The sequence below is a fragment of the Motacilla alba genome, chromosome 4 (assembly GCF_015832195.1).
Source record: "Motacilla alba alba isolate MOTALB_02 chromosome 4, Motacilla_alba_V1.0_pri, whole genome shotgun sequence".
Lineage (NCBI taxonomy): Eukaryota > Metazoa > Chordata > Aves > Passeriformes > Motacillidae > Motacilla > Motacilla alba.
Genome location: NC_052019.1, coordinates 54114962 through 54133487, shown reverse-complemented (window position 1 = coordinate 54133487; position 18526 = coordinate 54114962). Strand labels below are relative to the sequence as shown.

Genomic DNA, 18526 nt, shown 5'->3' with positions numbered 1-18526 from the left:
AGTAAAGTTAAACTGAAAAGGGTTGTAAAAAATTATAATATGTAAAGTCAATTAGTTATGTGGCTTATTAAAGGCCTAAGTTTGCTCTAAATGTGGCTCAAAACTACAGTTTGTTAAATTAAAAAACAAACAAAAAAAAAAAAGCCCTTTCAAAGCATAAGAAGACCAGCCGTTATTCTTTTTAAATGAGAGCTGAATAGCTGCTTTCTGAAAACAGACTTTCTCTGTTCAGCAGCATTTTACAGCCAATCTTCATGTGAAGGTAAATTCTTGACTTACTTTTCCTGCTGCAGAAAAAGTGAAAGCTTTACATTTCATGATATTGGTAATCTAGGTACATGAAAGTCATTTGCTTCATGTAATATAAGTTACAGATTGTCTGTGACTGTTTTGGGCTGTCCATGTGCATCCCAGCAATTCAGTCTCCTGGTGACAAAAAGGTATTTTTTGGGGTTTTAAAAGGATAGGCAGTGCAAAAGGGGTTCCTGAGCTTAGGATGAATTGATTTTGAAATTCCTTAAGCATCTAAACAAAGATATAAGTGGCAATAATTTTAACAACTTTTTTAAAAAAGTATTGGTCTGGAAATGTAGACCAGATATAGGAATATAGAAGGTAATGTGAACAATCCTTTCTCATCACTGAAGGAGAAGGTACTCTGGGAAATTGAAAGACATCTAACTTAAATAAGATTTTGAAAGAGTTTTACATGATGTGTAATTAACCTTAAGAAGTCTTTGCCCCAAGGTAAAGTCAGGGCTTTTTTAAGATTAGAAAATGAATTAGGTATTTATACAGCTTGGTAGACCATCCGCTATCCATCATCTGGGCTGCAAAGAAACACAAGGGAGGTGAGGTAAGATTTCACAGGTTCAATGAATAATGCAGCCACTAAAGATCAGCTTTTTACCTTCAGGTATTTGAAAGTGAAGCCTCCACCTAAGCCATCATTCAGGCTTCCTCTGCAGTCTGTGGAGAAATGCATTTCTTCAGGGAATGGTGAAACCCCACCTACCTTAAATACCTGTTCTTTTAAGGGATACATTCCTCTTTGGGGGTACTAGTCTGACATTATCTGAGGGGGGAGCAGGATCACATAATTTAAATGCAGTGGCCTATATCCCTTCCTTCCAGCTATTGGATGAATTTAACCAAATCTGGAGATAGCACTTCAGATGCAGCACCTCAGGCTGTGCTAGGCTAGATTTTCCAGCAGTTTCTGCTTCAACTATTACTTCCTTTTTCTACTAGTGAATATAATCTCAGTTTTTCAGCGAGCACCTCCATTTTTCTGGGAACTGAGGCTCTTCCAAGGCTTTTCTCTTGTCTAAGTGATGGGTTTTATGTATTTCAGATAATGACACAGTATTACTGCAGCATTGATAGCTTTAACAGACTTCACCAGGAGTAAAAAAACCAAAACATTCTGAAGTAGTTTTTGTCAGAAATTGTTGCTAATGCAAGAGTTAAGCTTCTTACAACACTTGAGTTCGTAAAATTAAAGGATTGTATTTCATGAAAGCTACAAGACACTAAATTCTACAGCCCCTGTGTGTAGAGAATTAAACTGGGAGTAAGGCATCTTTGAAAATCTCACTTCTTTAGGCACCTGTTTGCTTTGGGCAGTGGGTCCTAGACACATCCATGTTGGAAACAGGGGAAAAACTGCTAAGGTCTTTTTGGTGGTTTTCTCCTGAGCTGCTTTGAAGTGTTAGCCTCAAGCTCAAAGGGAATCCGAGTTTACCAGTTTTGCATTTTGTCTATACAAAGGATGAAACGGAACCTTCAGCTGCCTTGAAGAGATGCTATTATGGGTTGCTGAAAAACTTTGTGAGGGTCTGGATAGTAACAGTAAGATAAAAAAAACCTTCAAATTTTGTACTTTTTACAATCTAGTGCTGGTTGCTTTTCAGTATAAAGTCTTTACCATAAAATCTGCATGCTTGTGAACACAGTAATAGAAATCCAGGTCCTGCTCCTGCCCACAGTGCTGGGCTGACAGCTCCAGATTGTCTCATATCTCCATTTCATTTAATTGCATTGTAGGGGAACTGCAGGTTGCCAGTATTGACCAAAGGAGGTCTCAGCAGGATGGACTGGCCCTGGCTGTATTGGCAGGGGTAATGAGATGAACATTCTGAGCCATCCTCCATCTCTGGCACCCATGGGGGTTTCTGTGAGGCATCACAGGTTCAAAAGCTCCGTGCCAGTGGGGAGAGGAGGCCTGGGAGTTGTACTTCGCCTGCCACACAGGCAGGGTGGGGCACACAGCCTGTCCCAGAAGGTCAGGGAGACTCCCCATGGAAAATGGCTGCGACTAATCTTGTGTCCCCACAGTGACGGGAGCAGAGTGATCCAGCTTGGTTTCTTCATCCCTGCAGTGAGCTGCTTTTCACGCTTGCCTAGCAGACACCTTTCTTTGCACTTCCCCATGAAATGGTAGTAAATAGGTCCATGCTGTGACACTCAGGGCTTTAGAAGTTCCTGATCCCATTACCTCAAGAATGCTGCAGTCTGACTCATAGTATGGCAACTTGGATGTTCCACTTTGGAAACATAAATGGCAGTCAAGATACTCCTGTAACACACTCCAGCCCCACAGGCTGGAAGCGTGGTGAAGTTTTGCCACTTGAACACATGAAGTCTGACCGTGGTGGCTTTGCTGGGGTTTCAAAACTTGTCTTCTCCAGGGACAGCCATGACATTTGAAAGATATTTCCATGTCCATTGATAGCTGTGGGATGGTGGCCAGGAGGGGTAGCTGCAGCACGCAGCTAGCAATGCCTGCTTCCGTGCATTAAGCCAGCATTCCCAGTCAAGTTTCAATTCCCTGGGGTGGCAAGCCAGGCTGGCTGGTGTGTTCCAGGCACACCTGGTGCCAGTCCACCTGGTTTTGGTGATGGCTGGTGGGAGAAGGGAGGGGAACTAGCAGTAAACTCTATTCTCTATGTCATTATATTTCTAATGTTGGTGTTCTTGTCTTTATGTCTATGCATTCTTTAGCTATGAGGATAACAGACCCTTCATCAAGTAAGAATGACCTGAATGGCTGATAAATTTCATTTATCAGTGTGGTCTCATGAACCAGCTGTCAGATCAATATTGAAAAATCATTAAAGCTTCTGTCATTCGCTTTTGAGGCAGAAGAGCAAACTGTGCAGGAAAATGGTCAGGCATACAGCTAAGGTGCAGAGTAAATGTGCTGCATGTGTATTGCCAACCAATTGTCACCTTATTTGCCTTATATTCTTTAATTGGATGTTACTTAAATTCAAGGTGAAAGCTCCCAATTTAATCCTGCGTAGTACAGACTTGTTCCACCAATAGCAGCCTCTGGTCCACTGTGCTCTCTCACTACGATTGCTTTATGGTAGTATAAATACAGAAGCAAAATTTCAAAAAGGTGCTTGGCTGCTATTCCCCATGATTCCCTTTCTAGTTAATGGGAGTAGTGCAAGCAAATCTGTTGCATTGGTGGCTCCTTATTCATTGGAGTACCTCCTGATTTTCCCTGATTGTAAACCACTGATTTTCAAAGGCACCAAAAACTTGATATTTTTGTATCTTTATTGCAATAAAATTCCACTACAGGAAAGAAAAGACATTGAAAAGCAGCAGCAAGTCTGTACAAAGAGCAAGATAAAAACCTCAAGCTGAACCAAAAAAAACCCCAAACCCCAAACCTGTGAAGAAAGCCAAAAATGCCGAGAAATTATATACCTTAGGGCATCCATGCTCTTTCTCCTGCAACCAAAAAATTAATGTGCAGTAGCACAAAATAGAAGCAAATCAACTTTGCAGTAGACTTTCAGTTTGTTCTTCTGGTGAAGAGTCCTTTGTATTCGTTCTTTCAGCACCATTCCCATGTTCTCTTTCATCGCTTGGTTCTGGTTTTTTCTGCGGATGCAGGATGGAGCTATTCAGAGTAATCTCCACGTCCTCTTATCACCAGGGCTTGTTTTCTGAGGCACAGCACTATTAATGTGTGCAGTTTGCACTGTTGGGGGCCTTCTAACCTACAGATTCCTTTCCATCACTGAAGGTAGCATATCTTCACTAAATAACTGTTTCGTTCCTGCACACCTCTGCAGCCAAAGGCTCTTTAATCAGATTCAAGAATGGGCTGTGCTTTAGAGCAGAATACTTTTCTGATTTCCAGGGAATAATTTTGAAAAGACTCTGGAAGTGCAGGAAGCTTTTATCTGGGGATGAGAAAAGAGGAAAAAAGGGGGAAAAAAAAGGGGGGGGGGGGGTTCACTTAATTTGTTTGTTTTGTTGTGGTTTTTTTTGGTGAAAAAGAAAATGATTTGTATTTTATTAATTGGTATTCAACTAAGACAATAGCATGCTCTCAATGATGGTGGAATCTTGGGGAGAAAAATATCCCAAGTGACTAAAGCTGTAAACTTTATCTAGTGACTACCTTTCTGAAGGATTGTGAGAGTGTATTTTCAATTTGCATCACGCTAAATATTTATTAGTGGGATTGACTGGAAATGCTTCAAAGGAGCTGTTCTGGTCTGCTAGGTCCATAATAGTGATTTTTAAAGAACTGTCTTAATAAGCGGTTACCTTAGGGAGCTCTTCTGGTCATGTGGTTAAATAATACATATTTTATAAACTTCAGTGGAAGACTTAATGCTGCATTTTCATTCTAATACCTAAAGGAAAAAAAAAAAACAACCAAACAGCAAAAGACTTGAATACAACATTGGTATGCTTTTGTTTGTGACAAGCCCTGCTAAAAGGAAAAGGATTCAAGGCTGTAGCTGCCATGGCATCTCTGTAGCAGAGATTGTCTGACCTCTGCAGGACTGCGTTGTCCCCCCAGGTTGCTGCTGCTTCATCTTTCTCCCCCTTGCCCCATGCTCTGCTTAGCAGATGGAAGCCCAAACATGCCCAAACCCAGGCCACATTCCCACAAGGCTGAAGGGGCTTGGAAACATAGGCAGGTCTTTGTCCCTGCAAGCCCTTCTGCAGCACCTCAGGGGGCCTTGGGGCAGACAAGGAAGCAGAGGTGCTGGCTCACTGCAGTCTTGTCTGATTTGGGATATAGAAGGGCTAAACAGGGAGGAAGGGGTGCAAAGATTGGATAGCAATGCAATCATTTTCATGATGTTACTCCTGATGATAACAGGGGATGGCAGAAGAAGACCAAAGCCTTCAGGCAAAGGGCAAACAGATAGTCAAGGTGCTGCTTGCTTCCCAGCTAGAAGTTGACTCCCTCCCCTTTGCAGCAACAATTCCTTTAAAGTTGTAGGTAATACATCATGTGAAAACTCGGCTAGGAGCAGGACAGAATTTCTATACTGCTTCTCACACTTCCTCTCTTGTCCTGGTATTTGAAGATCAGTCTTTGAGAAGGTAATTTAAGAGATGACTACATGTTATTTAGCAGGGTAACGTGGAATACTCCTCCTGCCATCCCAGCAGAGCTTCCAGCTTTCCTGAAAACATCCAAAAAACCTAACATGCAGCAGTCATCCCAAGTCCCAAGCTCTGTTGTCCAGGTAGAAAGTCAGTGGGAGAAGGCAAGCAAAAACCTCCTCCTTCCCGTATTTGTTGGAACAACATTTGAGGCCAAGCATACCTCTACTACGCCTCTACTCCCACTGCCCTCCTGAGGTGGAGCAAGTGATAATCTTAGTTTTGCAGCCCATTTGAAGAAGGATTGCCTCTCCTTTTCTCCAGGCAGAAGTGTGGCAGCAGCTCCCACGTTAGCAAATGTAGTGTGTGAGTGCCTGTATGAGTATACACACTTCCCCTCATCGCAGGGTGGAAGAAGTGTGAAGCAGCATTGCAAAGAACATCCTTGTGTGGAGTGGATCTGGCAAGCAGGGAAGGCTTGCCCACCTGCCTGTAGCTGTTTATCTGGCTTACAGGCATATGGGAGACTAGCTAAAATGCAGCAATACATGTGTCTTGGTGTTAAGTGTAAATAAAGAAGCTAATCCAGCTGGCAGTCCTGTGAAACCAGTGGACACTAAAAAAAGTGACAATCAGAGTTGTCATTTCATTTGGTTTGTTTTCTTTCCCTCCATTTGCAGAAATAACATCTACATGTCATTTACATGCACACTGCTTTTACATACTTAAAAAAAGAGACATTGTGGTTACAAATGTGCTTTGGTTATGATAAATTTCTATGCTCATAACACTTCCATTTCCTTGTATTTCCTCAAGCTTGAAGATTTGTAAACTGCATTCAGCTTGAACACAAAAGCTTCCAATGATTTATTTTGATACGCTATTTTCTTCTTGCTAAAACCAGGGGCAAAATCTTCCTTCCTGTAGGCACATGCCTTCTTTTGTGTAGATGAAAAACCAATCCCATTCTTTTTTTCTTTTTTTTTTTTTTTGTTTCTCCTGACAGGTCCTGGGTTATAGGTGCAATAGCCCTACTCTGCCTATTAGGACTGACCTGGGCATTCGGACTCATGTATATTAATGAAAGCACAGTCATCATGGCGTATCTCTTCACCATATTCAATTCTCTGCAGGGAATGTTTATATTCATTTTCCATTGTGTCCTCCAGAAAAAGGTAAGATGATGGTTCCCAGCAGCAAGAGAGGTGATAACAAGGTGTTTTGTTGCCTAACAACCACAGTGTAGCATCTTCTGTGTGCCCTGAATTCGAATCATACAGATTTATCTCTGTGCACCTAATAAGGGTGGTATTTAGACTGGAAACCAGCAAAGTGCTGGGGAATGAGGCTCTGACAAGGGCATGTAGCAGTGGCATTTCAGCAGCCAGGGCCCTGGCAGATGTGTCAGAGACAGGGGAAAAGGCAGCTGTCAGTTTGCAGGGTCCTGCTGTCAGGGCTTTTCCTGCTGTCAGCCAGATTTTCCTTCCTTGCATGCCAGTGTGAGAGCGGAGAGAATCCACGAGCATCCAGAAAGTGCTCACGTGGCTGAGTGCTCACAGCAAAGCGCAGCTTTACATCTTCATTTGTAGCCCCTGCAGGAAATTGCCCCTTTCCATGGCAGCATATGTGGGTTGATGGGATGTAACAGGGGCTGCTTCCCCTGCTTTTTTAGGAAGTGAAGGACCCGTGTTCTGCAGCGGTTCATTAGCCTTTGTATTGCTTGGGTCTGATGCGGTGTTTTGGAAATCTTCCTCAAAGCAAGCACAGCAAGTGCTTCTTGGTGGAAATTGAAGTATGCCCCAATTAACATTTGCAAGATAACAGTGGAGTAACTTAGATAAACTCCGGGGGAAAGAATAAACACAACAGAATAAAAGTTCTGTGTTTATGTAGATCAAATTTACAGCCTCTGACAATCAGTAATAAGTATTTTTAAGACCCTTTTTGTTTTCTACTAAAATTTTCTTATACAGAGCTCTCCAATTCTGTGCATGTCTGCTGATAATTTGTTATGTACATTTTAGTTTCAGAGGGCAGTTTACTGAACCAGTAGGGAAGACTTTATGTGGATACACTGGTGCCAGTTTCTCAGGGTAACCAGTATCTTTTGGTGAAATGGCTTATTGAGTAAAGTCATGTCCGTGTTGAGATCTGTCCTCCATCTAAGAGCCACAGGCTTGCTCCTGTGTTAACATTTTCCTTTAGAGGCAAGGGAGATCTGACCCATGAAAACATAATCAAAATTAAAAGTGAGCCCTGGAAGTGATGCCTCTGTAGGGATCTACAGAGCTGTGTGTGAATGTCATTCCTGAAACCAAAGGAAGACTTTTGGGGTTAAGAATTTTGTCCTTGTTGTTGCATCTCAAATTTGTTCATCTTAAGAAGCTTTAAAGCTTTATCTAGATGCAACTTCCTGCTGATGATCCCAAACCTTTCAACAAGAGAGTTTCCAGGCAAGATGATAATAAGAATGTAGGAAGCATCCCCATTGCTTATTAAACCTGCAGGTGCTTCTCTGTGAGGAGTTTGAATTTTTTTCTGCACCCTTCTGACTGGTACATCCTCTCACCTCCAATGCACCCCGCAAAGAGTCAGTTCCTAACCCAGCATCCCTATACTGCTCCGTGGCCTCCTTGGCTCCTGGGGTTCTCAGTCAGCATGACAGAACCATTCTCTTTTCTGTCTTAAGCCAATTTACACCCTTAAATCACCACTGATGACTGTGGAATTGTTCCTGATTTATGGCTGCACAGAGGGAAGGAGAATGCAGCTGGTACCTTGATGTGGGGTGGATGCACCTCTCTGACCTAAGAGCTGAGGGAGGTATTATTTAAAGGGAGAAAAAAAAGTTCTCTCCTTTCCTATCTATCATGGCCTAGAAAATCGGCAAAGCGCTGCAGAGAGGCAAGCAGTGGGTGGCTAATTAAAGCAATTGAATTATTTTCTCTCAGCAAAGGATTGATTAGGCACTCGAGCATATTGGGCACTTGTGGTATGTGTTTGTCTCAAGCTCTTAAGGAAAAGCCTAATGAAAAAGCTGTAATTTGCTATTTAAACAGTTGTTTCACAGAGTTGTGAAATGCTTATGGAGAGTTTGGCAAAATTGTACAGCTAACCGTGTGTTTCAAGGAATTTCTACTGGTATTTTGGACATGATGGTTTGAGGGCTTTTTTATGTCAATGGATAACATGACCCTCTTTTGGCTCTTCAGTACAGTCTGCTCACCTTCAGCCCTGTCCCATCTGGTTTCTGGGTATTGCTGCCCATAAAAAGTCACACCTGAAGCTTGGTGGAAGGTTAAATCCTGTCCTGGAACAAGTCAGAATAGCTCCTCTGAAGCAAAGGAGGTGGCACGGGTTTGACTGCAGTGTCCATTTAAAACATAACTGGCTTGCACAGTGCTGTGGAAGTGTGGGCTCCAGCCATCCCTGAGCATTGGGAATATAATTTCTAATGCTGCTGGTTCTACTGCTTCCTCAAATTTCAATTTGACTGCAAGAAACATTTTTTTTATAAAAAAGTCAATAGCTTTCATATGTTTCTCTTGAAATTCTTCTTTCTTAGTCCCCTGCCAGAAGCAATAACTTTTAGTACCTTGATGAGCCAATATGCTAGTTTATATCAAATCTACAACAACATTAATTTTCAGTAATAAATAGTGTACCTGCACTTTCTCCCATGCTCCTTTGATGTGCCTCAGAGGATGCTGTAGCTGGCTGGTGCCCACAAGCAGCTTTGCTGCATGGGAGCAGTCTCTTGTGACATCCTCAGCCATGAGCTCAGCTGCAAGGGGTACTAGACTGCTTTCCCACACACTGCAGCAGATTTTGTTTCAATGAAACACTGAGGAAAAATCAGGAGCTGTGTTGAAAATCAGAAGGCAGTGGGCTGGAGGAAGAGCTGCCTGCTAACCACCACTGCTCTTTCCTTGGCCAGGTACGTAAAGAGTACGGAAAATGCCTGCGCACACATTGCTGTAGTGGGAAAAGTACAGAGAGTTCCATCGGCTCAGGAAAAACCTCGGGGTCAAGGACACCTGGAAGATATTCCACAGGCTCACAGGTAACCCACGCTTTTTGTCTGTGTCCCAATGCCATGCCAAGACCCTTCTCAGCTATTCTGGGAGGAAAACTCCTCACGGCGCCAAAGGAGCTGCCTTAGGCCACTCCCCAGTGCACCTGCAGAGATTTCCCACGCTTCCAGACCTGAACTCAACACAGTGGTTTCCCCTGACATGTGCTGGCAATTAAATGCCTCTACAAGAACCTTTTGAATAGTTCTGTTGAGAATAAAAAGTGCAGACTTGCCTTCCAGAGGCAGGTTATCACCTGAGGTGTCCTGCGTGCTCTCCATGGGAAGCAGGAGGTGGGAGCATTTTGTCGGCTGTGCTACATTCCAGTACATCCTTTAATCATGAGATGAAGGTTGTCACTATTATCTATTAACATGTACAAGAGTCATGCTATAAGCCCCGAGTGTTTTCCTTGGAAAAAAATGTAAAGGCTACAATCTTGTAGCAGACTTCCCAGTGAAAGAGCTGGCTTTCTGACATTCAGTGGATTGGTCTGTTCTGTGCCTTACACAATTTGTCTTAGCTTATAGACCTCTTAGGGCAAGCCATTGGGGTCAGACTGTCTCACTAAGCTGCTAGATTTGTTGCCTTTGGTCACTTGAAAATTCAGGTTTTGTGTAGTTTGCACATTTAGCAGTTTTGAAGCTAACTTGTGTGTAGAGATGCAGATTTATGGATGAAGAGTTCATATAAAATGAAGAAGCTTATTTCTTAATCAATAGAAACCAAACACAAATTTATTCAGTATTAGTAATGGAAGTAATTATACATGACAGTTCCACTATTAAATTATAAAAGACATGCAGCGAGTAACAGCTTATAACTTTCCAGGAAAACCTAATTTGCAATTTATGTCTTGGAGCAAATCATTATTTATTTGCAGTGGTTTCCAAGATGTCATCCAAAAGCTCTGCTTCGGTGTTTTCGAAGGTCTGGTAGCTATGCAGAACAAATAAAAGCAATAGAATATAGGACCTCTCTCCAGCAGGCCATCAAGTCCAGTAATGTACAAAACTCAAAAGATCCAGCAGCATTTAGGTGGCTGATTTGAAAGCCTCTGGTGTTACAAAACTTAGCTGCTGTGCTGGTGCCCTCCTCTCCAAGAAGCATTGACTTTAATGGTCCCCCCGCCTCTCACCAGTCCCAGCACAAGAGAATAAGCCCTTTCGAGGGTGAACTGAGTCTTCTGGCAGCAGTGGCAGGTGAGGTCTGAGGCACCAAAGAAGATTATTTTGCCTGCAGAAGTGTGTCCTTGAAAGGATGGAAATTCCTAAGGCCTGTTGTTTCTCCTAAGCCAGGAGAAACCTCACACAGGTGATGGACAGTAGATGGAGATCACTCTGAGTTGTTGAAAACATTGGCTCTTAACTTTAAATAAAGAAGACCATGAGGAGCGAAGCTTCTAAGATCCCTTTATTCTCTGAGAAGCACATAGAAAACAGAATAATTAATCTACAATGGATCATGTCAGAGAAATACAATAAATTAAATGTCCAGGTGAAAAATAATTACTGTAAAAGATCATGGGCCTCATGTCACGTGGTACTTCTATTTATAGAGGGCTAATACATTATTAGGAGATGCTGTTATTACATGGTTAATGAGTAATCTAGGACTTTTCAGTCTGGGACCATATGGTTAGGCCTTGGTAAATCTCTCATGGCTAAAATCTCACTATGGAAACCACTGGATTTTTGGCACTTAAGAAAAGCATGGTCTGGCACAGTGGGAAAAAGGCTTCCCAGTCCCCCAGACCACCTACCATCACTTTCACACAGCCAGGGAAAACATCCATCAGAGTCACAGACATGAGGTGAGGGAGAGTTTCCCTGGGACACCTGGGTTCTCCAGTCACCTTCATGCAGGGATTGGGATTGAACTGCTCACAAGATGCATTTTGGCTGCTTTTTTGGTATTTTGCAAGGTCTGGTTGGGGAGGAGTGAGACAGCAATGTAAATGCCACAGAGGCAGATACTTCACAGCATATTTGAGGAACAAAACAGAAGGCCAGCATATTCAGGACACTTTTGCCAGTAGCAGAAGCTATACCACAGATGGCAAAACTATCGCAGATTTTTCAGTATGGGAACAGAAGTCATTCATTTGTGGGGAATTTTTTGCCCCCCTAAAATCCCCAAGATGGAAAATAGCTATAGAAAACTTCTGTTCAGGGACACCAAGATACAAATTAAGTCTTCTGTACACTTCACACAAAATGAGAAACAAGTTGTCTGAGTATGAGAAGCACACGTGCTTCTGTGTATGGGTTATTTTTCCATTATTTGGTGCTACATTGGTAAACCTACAGCTGGCATGGGGTCTGGGTTTCTCTCATGCATGATTTATTTTTGTTTAATTAGGATGTAAGCAATTCAGTTATACACTTTTTCTTTGAGCTAGGCATTTGTGTTATGAAGTAACAGAATGGCATACATGAGGCAGGTTGCAACAAAACAGCAACTGCTTCCTTACAGCTGGCTAGAAGCAAGTCTCATCCTGAGCTAGGCATGCCAGTAGCCATCCTTAGTGAGGCAGAAAGAAACCTCTCTACAGCTGCTAAAAATTCATTGCTTGCTGTGCTTCAATCCCTCTTCAGAGCCGGATTCGTAGGATGTGGAATGACACAGTTCGAAAGCAGTCCGAGTCTTCCTTTATTACTGGAGATATAAACAGTTCAGCTTCACTCAACAGAGGTAATTATAAATGGTTTTTCATATCTCTAACTCTTCTGATGGCTTTAAGGAGTCTGAAATGTGTTGCCTCTTTGCCCTCTGCCTTTTCCTCCTCACCTCAAACGTCACTGGACCCTGTTCTACCACCCAAGAAATGTTACAATGATAAATGAGAGGAGATATTATGGTGGTTGTTGCCTTCTTTTTCTTTTCTTTCTTTATTTCTACACGTGCATTTTCAAGAATTGTCATTTCTGGAAGGAAGTTAGTAAAAGTGAAGGAGAGAAAGGAAATTAAGTTGAAATCTCCCCTTTCCCTCAGAAAGCTGCTAGTGCCAGAAGCTGCTGACATGTCAGGCCTCGTTGCTGATAGTGAAAATGGGCCATTACAGCACTGTACCGCCTGTGTTAAGCATCACAGGAGTCCTGATTGTCCTGCATATGTGGCAATACTGTCATCTTTACAGAAGCAAAAGTGAACAGCAGAACATAGACGTAAGGAAAAACTGTGCTTGGAACAAAATTGTCTGTGTTGGTGTTAATATACCTAGTTTGAAGAACTGACTGATGTGAACTTTATAGACATCTGTGGAGGAAAGGCTATCAGAAATGTATATGCCAAACAAAATGTGGTGTCTGGCACAAGAGGAAATATGAACAGCTTTTTTAAACCAAGTGTTTTTCAGGGAGTTGTAGGAAAGCGGCGGTAACAAAATACCAGAAAAAGAGCCTCAGAGGTTGTTTCCTTTCTCTTCCATACAGCTACTTTATGAATTAACCTTCAGCAACCAGATGCCAAATTCTGTTTTGTGTTATCTCTCCAGTTGATGTTGAAATTAAGAGAGGGTAGAATTGGGATTATTGAGCCTAGCCGTTCTCTCGTGATGATGAAAATCAAATGTCTTTCCAGTCCTGATGGTTGGTCTGCAAAGCTCAACTGAGAACTGAGTTGGGACTTCAGTTCCTATTCAGTCTTTAATTCTCACTGAATTCCCACTGATTTTAGAGTGAGTTTTGCCTGGGGATAGGCTTGAAGAATTTTGACTGTGCTGAGTAATATTGAGTGCTGAGTGGTGGGGGAACTAAGGGTATATGATTCTGTTCTCCAAGCATTATGCACACTGCCAAAATCAGTGCAAAGGGGGAAGGCAGTGTCACATGGAGCTGTACTGTTCTTCAACTCACTGGTCTTTCTTTGTGCCAGGATATTTTCCCGTTGCACTGAAGATTCATTAATAAAGTTGACTATAAGATTCCATTACTGCAAATGCCTGATTTATCCACATACATTGCCCTCACATCTCTCTCTGTCTCCTCATTAAAGACTGCAGAGCAGCAGCCAGGCTTCTCAGTCTAATGGAGGGGGGAATTGGTTGTCACACAGAGGTTCCAGCAAGAGCCACTGTTTTCCTCAGCCATCCATCCCACTGCTCCATCTCAGTAGCAAACCAAAATGTGTATGCATTAAATGTTTGTTCCTTTAGTTAGTACAGAAGTTGAACTTGCTCTCTGATGCAGCTGAGGTTACCAAGGGGTGTATTTTAGCAAACAGGATTTCCTGGCCTTGTTAGAAAAAGAAAGGTATCTCTCCTTTTTCGGTTGAGCACTTATTTCTGTGCCAAGAGGGAAGTATGACTGTCAGCTGGGACAAGTGAAGAGGTTTCAAGTGGACAGTCTTCATCCCAGTGTGGTGAGAGCCTGTTACAATATGTGCCTGTTATTTAAAGGCCATTTGGGTAATGAACTGGCAGGGGAAGCATCTTCAAACAGGCTTCCTCCAGCTGTTTACCTTGTGTAACACTGGATAAGGTGAATCACCTGAAGGGCCTGAATCTCTCTACTGGCTACAGAAGCAGCCTGATAAGTGTCTTAGAAGTGAAGCCTTTTAGGTGGAACACTGAAGTGACTTGAGTAAGTTTTGCAATTCTATAGTCATCCTCCCTCTTATTCACACAAGCAGGGCACAATATTTGTTGTTGTTGGGTTTTAGGGAGTTTTGTCTGGTAAACAGAAGTATTTGCAAAATGGAGGTTAAAAATATTTCTATGGGAGATGGCATCTACAAAGCAGCAGGTGGTCAGTTCCACATGGAAAAACACCTGACATCAACAGTAATCCCAGCTGCATGGCACTACAGGTATTTCTCCCTTTATCCTGTTTACTTCAGCTGAAAAGCAACATTCGTGGTCTTAGGGCTTTCCACAGAGAAAACTTTCCAGAGAACTGCAGTCTGAACAGGGCAGTGGGGCAATATGTTTTTCACAGTTCTTGTCTTAATATTTACATATATATTCATCTTTAAAGGAGCTGTTTCATTAATGTTTTATTTACAAGCATGCTATTAAGACTCAGAGGATTCAAATATGAGCCTTGAACTGTATGGTCAGTAGATTTCCTTGCCTGAGGATGATACAACAGGGTCCCATTCCTGTTCAAAATTCCCACTCTAGTCCTCCCAGCCTAGATTATTTTTCCACAAAATTATCTGTATTATCCCAAGTTAAATACTCTATATATCCTGGCATTTTCCCCAGAGCCTTCAGAGAGCAGTCTGTGTTCTAAAACAGGAAGAAATGATCCTTTGTCCCCAGAATTGTCCTAGCATCCAGGTCTTGGAGCTTAACTCCACTTCTACATGTCCTGGGCCAGCACTGAATTTTAACATTTCTGCTGGGGGAGCAGAAACTAGCCCTCTAACTGGGGTACTATCTCATTGAAACCTGGTTTTTCCCTAATACCATTCATCATATTTGCAGCCTCCTGCCACATGGTAACATCCCAGGCAAGACTGCTCTAACTATCCATATTTCCTGTATGATGACCTGCATTTCTGTATGACATCTCATCCCTTCTTCCTTCATGAACCTCCTGGGCATCACCATCCTGGAATATGGTGTCTGTGTTAGTGCATCCCTCCTTTAGACATACAGCTATGTCCTTTTCTGATTTAGCAAGTAACAGTGCTTATGGGTCTTTTCAGCTTCATGTTCTCTTTTATTTTCTGTTCCCCCCTCTCCCTCCCAAGGTAATTGACCATAATGTTACTTACTCAAGTTGATCACACCAGGAATTTCAGGCATAACCCCAAATATGCCTGATGTAATGTGTTCTCTAATGAAAACTTTACTCTGTCCTAAGGCATATAAGACTATTTCAGATTATTTCCTGAAGGTTAATTAAATAATTAATAATAATAAATTGATTAATAAAAAGTATGTCTGCCTTTGTTTCCCCTTGCTGCTCATTATGGCTTCATAATGATGTGGATTTGGGGTTGTTATACCACTGAAATCAGGAGGAAGGAAAGAGAAACTGGCTATGGATTTTCTTTTTTACTGTCAAATGAAGAGCAGGCCTGTCCAGCCCATGATCATGGTCTCAGTTCAGGATCCAGGGGGAATCCTCCTTGCATTCCCACTCTGCAACGCTGTCCAATTTTTCATGCCCTGGGTCTGGCTGCATACTTCTTCTGTGTACTTCACATCCAACCTGTGCTCTACATTTATTTTCCTAGTGCTGAAAACTTCAGAGGTGTAAAAGCTGAACCGAGCTGATTAACCCATAAGTAGGAAAAAAAAGTTTCCCTTTGCCTGCAGGGTGTTTGGTGTGTGATCTTAATGCAGGCACTTGGATGCAGTGCTGAAAAAGCAGTACAAAAGGAATGCATGTAGAATGGACTGTTTGCTGGAGTTCAGTGCTTTGCAGGCTTAAAAGTGGAATGTATGAAGGAAAAGCAGCAGAGCTTGCCTGAGCTTTGGGTACATCCAGCTGGCCACCTCAGGATCGTGAGGGATGGATCTGTTTGCACCTTTGGAGTGTTAATGTCAAAAAGCTCTGGGACAGTTCAGCCAGCCTTGCAAACAAGCAGTCGTAACACGAAACAGCAATGTGACACCAGCCTATTTTTATCCATGTCTTAGGTGAGAAGCAATACAGTAATTACTGTGTCTCTTTGAGACAACTGGGTGAGAAAAAAAATCTTTATGATTATGTGGTACTTTGTTACCCTTCGGGTTTTTAAGCTAGGGGAAAGGGAGATGGTGGTATGATTTTTTTTTCAGAGGAAAAGTGGACGTTATCTGTTAAAGAAGGGCCTGTTCCTTGTTTTGGTGAGGCTCAAGAGCAGCAGAGACAAAGGACTGTGTCACTGGTGCAAGGCAGTGTTTTGTAAAAGGAAAATGCTCAGATGGAGTTGTGTATATTAATTCAAGTTAGCACATAGTAGGTTTTTCCCTCTTCAGGGAAATAACTGGGCTAGGGGTAAAGCCACCAGGTTTCATAGAGATTGGAAACTGCTCCAGAAGTGTGTTGTGTTGAGTCAAGTGCTGTTCTCCTGCTGTAATGCACTGACTCTTAGTTAATAAACTAGACAGAAAATTTAATAGTTTATCCCAATAGAAGTCTGTTTTAGAAACAGGAGTATGTAGACTCTTGTCTTTTGGCTATATATATATATATATATATATATATATATATATATATATATATATATATATATATATATATATATATATATATATGCTTTATGTCTATCCATCCCCAAAGTACTGCTCGCCATCCCCACCACCCTCATCCATGGAGGCACTTCTCAGTGGTCTGCATTGCTTCTCCAGTAGTGTGAAAGAAAAGAAACAGCAGGGAGCTGTAAGAGCAGAGCTGTGTCATGAGGGAGAACACCTGGGAGCTGAGGGACAGTCGAGCGCAATCCAAACCCTCCGTGATGGTTCACTGTGCCACAGGAGATTAAGCCAGGAGACCTTGACAAGGTGAGGATGAACCCGGTCTAGACCACCAGGAGATGCTGGCAGAGACAGGGCTGGAAACTGAGCTACAAGGCAGGTCCAAGATCCAGCCAGGATCCAGACCCAAGGCAAGGGCTGGGTGGCCAGAGCCGAGCAGGGCTGTGCCTTCCTGGTGGATCTCATCAAGATCACCGAGGCCTACGGGGGTCATAAGGACCTCAAAAGCTGTTGCAGATTGGAGCCCAGGACCCCTGGCAGCTCTTTCTGAAGGATGGTAAGTCTTGAATACAAATTCATCCATGTGGGCCTAAGGGTCCATTCATGTGGGAGAGGGCCCTTGCCAGCAAACCCCGTCAGAGTCATCAGAAAGCCCTCGGATCCCCAGTATTTGCACAACAGATCTTATCCCTGGCTAGGAAAGCTGTGTTCATTCCCTGTTTGCTCCCATGCAAATGGGCTGAAATGGGAAATGGAAATGAGGGTATTGTTTGTCACTCGTCCTTGCTTTTTCTTCCCAATGCATAAGTGCTGTTGCATGTTTCCTCTTCTGGGTAGCGTTCCAGAATAAATACTTGATTTCCCTTTGCTTTATTATTTGTCCTCTGTGTTTTTATGTCAACCACAAAGACTTAATCTGAAACACACACAGGAAAAAGGGAAATTATTGCTACTGTTTTCAGAGGTAAGCAGTTTAATGTCAAATTCATGTGGATTTCTTCATAATGAACAGAACAAATTGAGCTCAAATTCAAACAGTGGGAATCTGAGTCAGAGAGGAAAATTAAAATGAAGAACATTAATATCCTGATTTCTAACCCAACCGAGACCTGATTGTTTTGTAAATTAAATCTCCCATCAAATTCCTTCCACCCACCCAAAAATATAATTAAGCTGTGACTTCCAGGCTGAAATCGTATCTGCACTATGAATTCAGCAGGGACAACTGTGTGTGTTGCAGGATTGTTTTCAGGTGGATTTACTTTCCTGCATTTTTCAGAAGCAGTTATTTAGAAAACAGCAGTAGAAGGTTAAATTCTTCCTTTGGTGGAATACTGTCACTCTGGAAGACAGGAGCTATAGGTTATCACTGATACAGTGCAATGAGTCAGGTTTTGGTCACCAAATCTGCCCTTTCTGCTGAGAAATGAGGGCTGCTGCATGTGTCTTGGTGCTGTGAGATCAAGAAGTTTCAGTTTAGCTGTCTGCAGGGGTGCTGGGTACAATGGTTTGGACTTGACTGGCCAATACAGCAGTGAAAACAGGGTGTGGTAAGGGAACAGCAGGGAATTTGGTGTGGTAAAAAGCACAGGCAAGCAGGGGAGGAGGGAAAAAGAAAAAGAAAAAAAAAGAAAAGAAAGGAGCAGAACTGGATTCCCCAGGGATCTCAAACCCCATCCTCAGTACACTTCAAGGTGCAATTGCTGCTCATTATAACATTTGCCAGTGCTGACCCTTTGCTGCCTAGATAAAGCAGAGAGAAGGTGGAAATTTGGACAGAGGAAGCGCTACTGTTGTCTTGCATCAACCTTTCTCAAGATGCTTGTTTGCTCCTTGATGGATTAATGTGACCGGCGTGACAGAGATTTCTGCTAAATTTATGTTGCGTATGAAACAAATAGCAAGCAGCCAAGTTCTAGGAGAAGTGGAAGTGCCTCTGCTCATCTTGATAGGA

The 18526-nt window shown here is 42.5% G+C and overlaps 1 protein-coding gene across 27 annotated transcripts in view; it reads left to right on the top strand.

The window, feature by feature from the left end:
- The window catches only part of ADGRL3 (adhesion G protein-coupled receptor L3), a 492252-nt gene that overhangs the window by 446608 nt on the left and 27118 nt on the right, over positions 1-18526 (top strand). For 19 of the 27 annotated variants that reach the window (XM_038134649.1, XM_038134653.1, XM_038134633.1 and 16 more), the window contains 4 exons: positions 3004-3030; positions 6374-6542; positions 9305-9430; positions 12038-12134. In XM_038134649.1, coding sequence (XP_037990577.1) covers positions 3004-3030; positions 6374-6542; positions 9305-9430; positions 12038-12134 — 419 coding nt within the window. The remainder of the gene's footprint in view (positions 1-3003; positions 3031-6373; positions 6543-9304; positions 9431-12037; positions 12135-18526) is intronic. The other 8 variants (XM_038134645.1, XM_038134643.1, XM_038134644.1 and 5 more) reach the window with 1 other exon arrangement.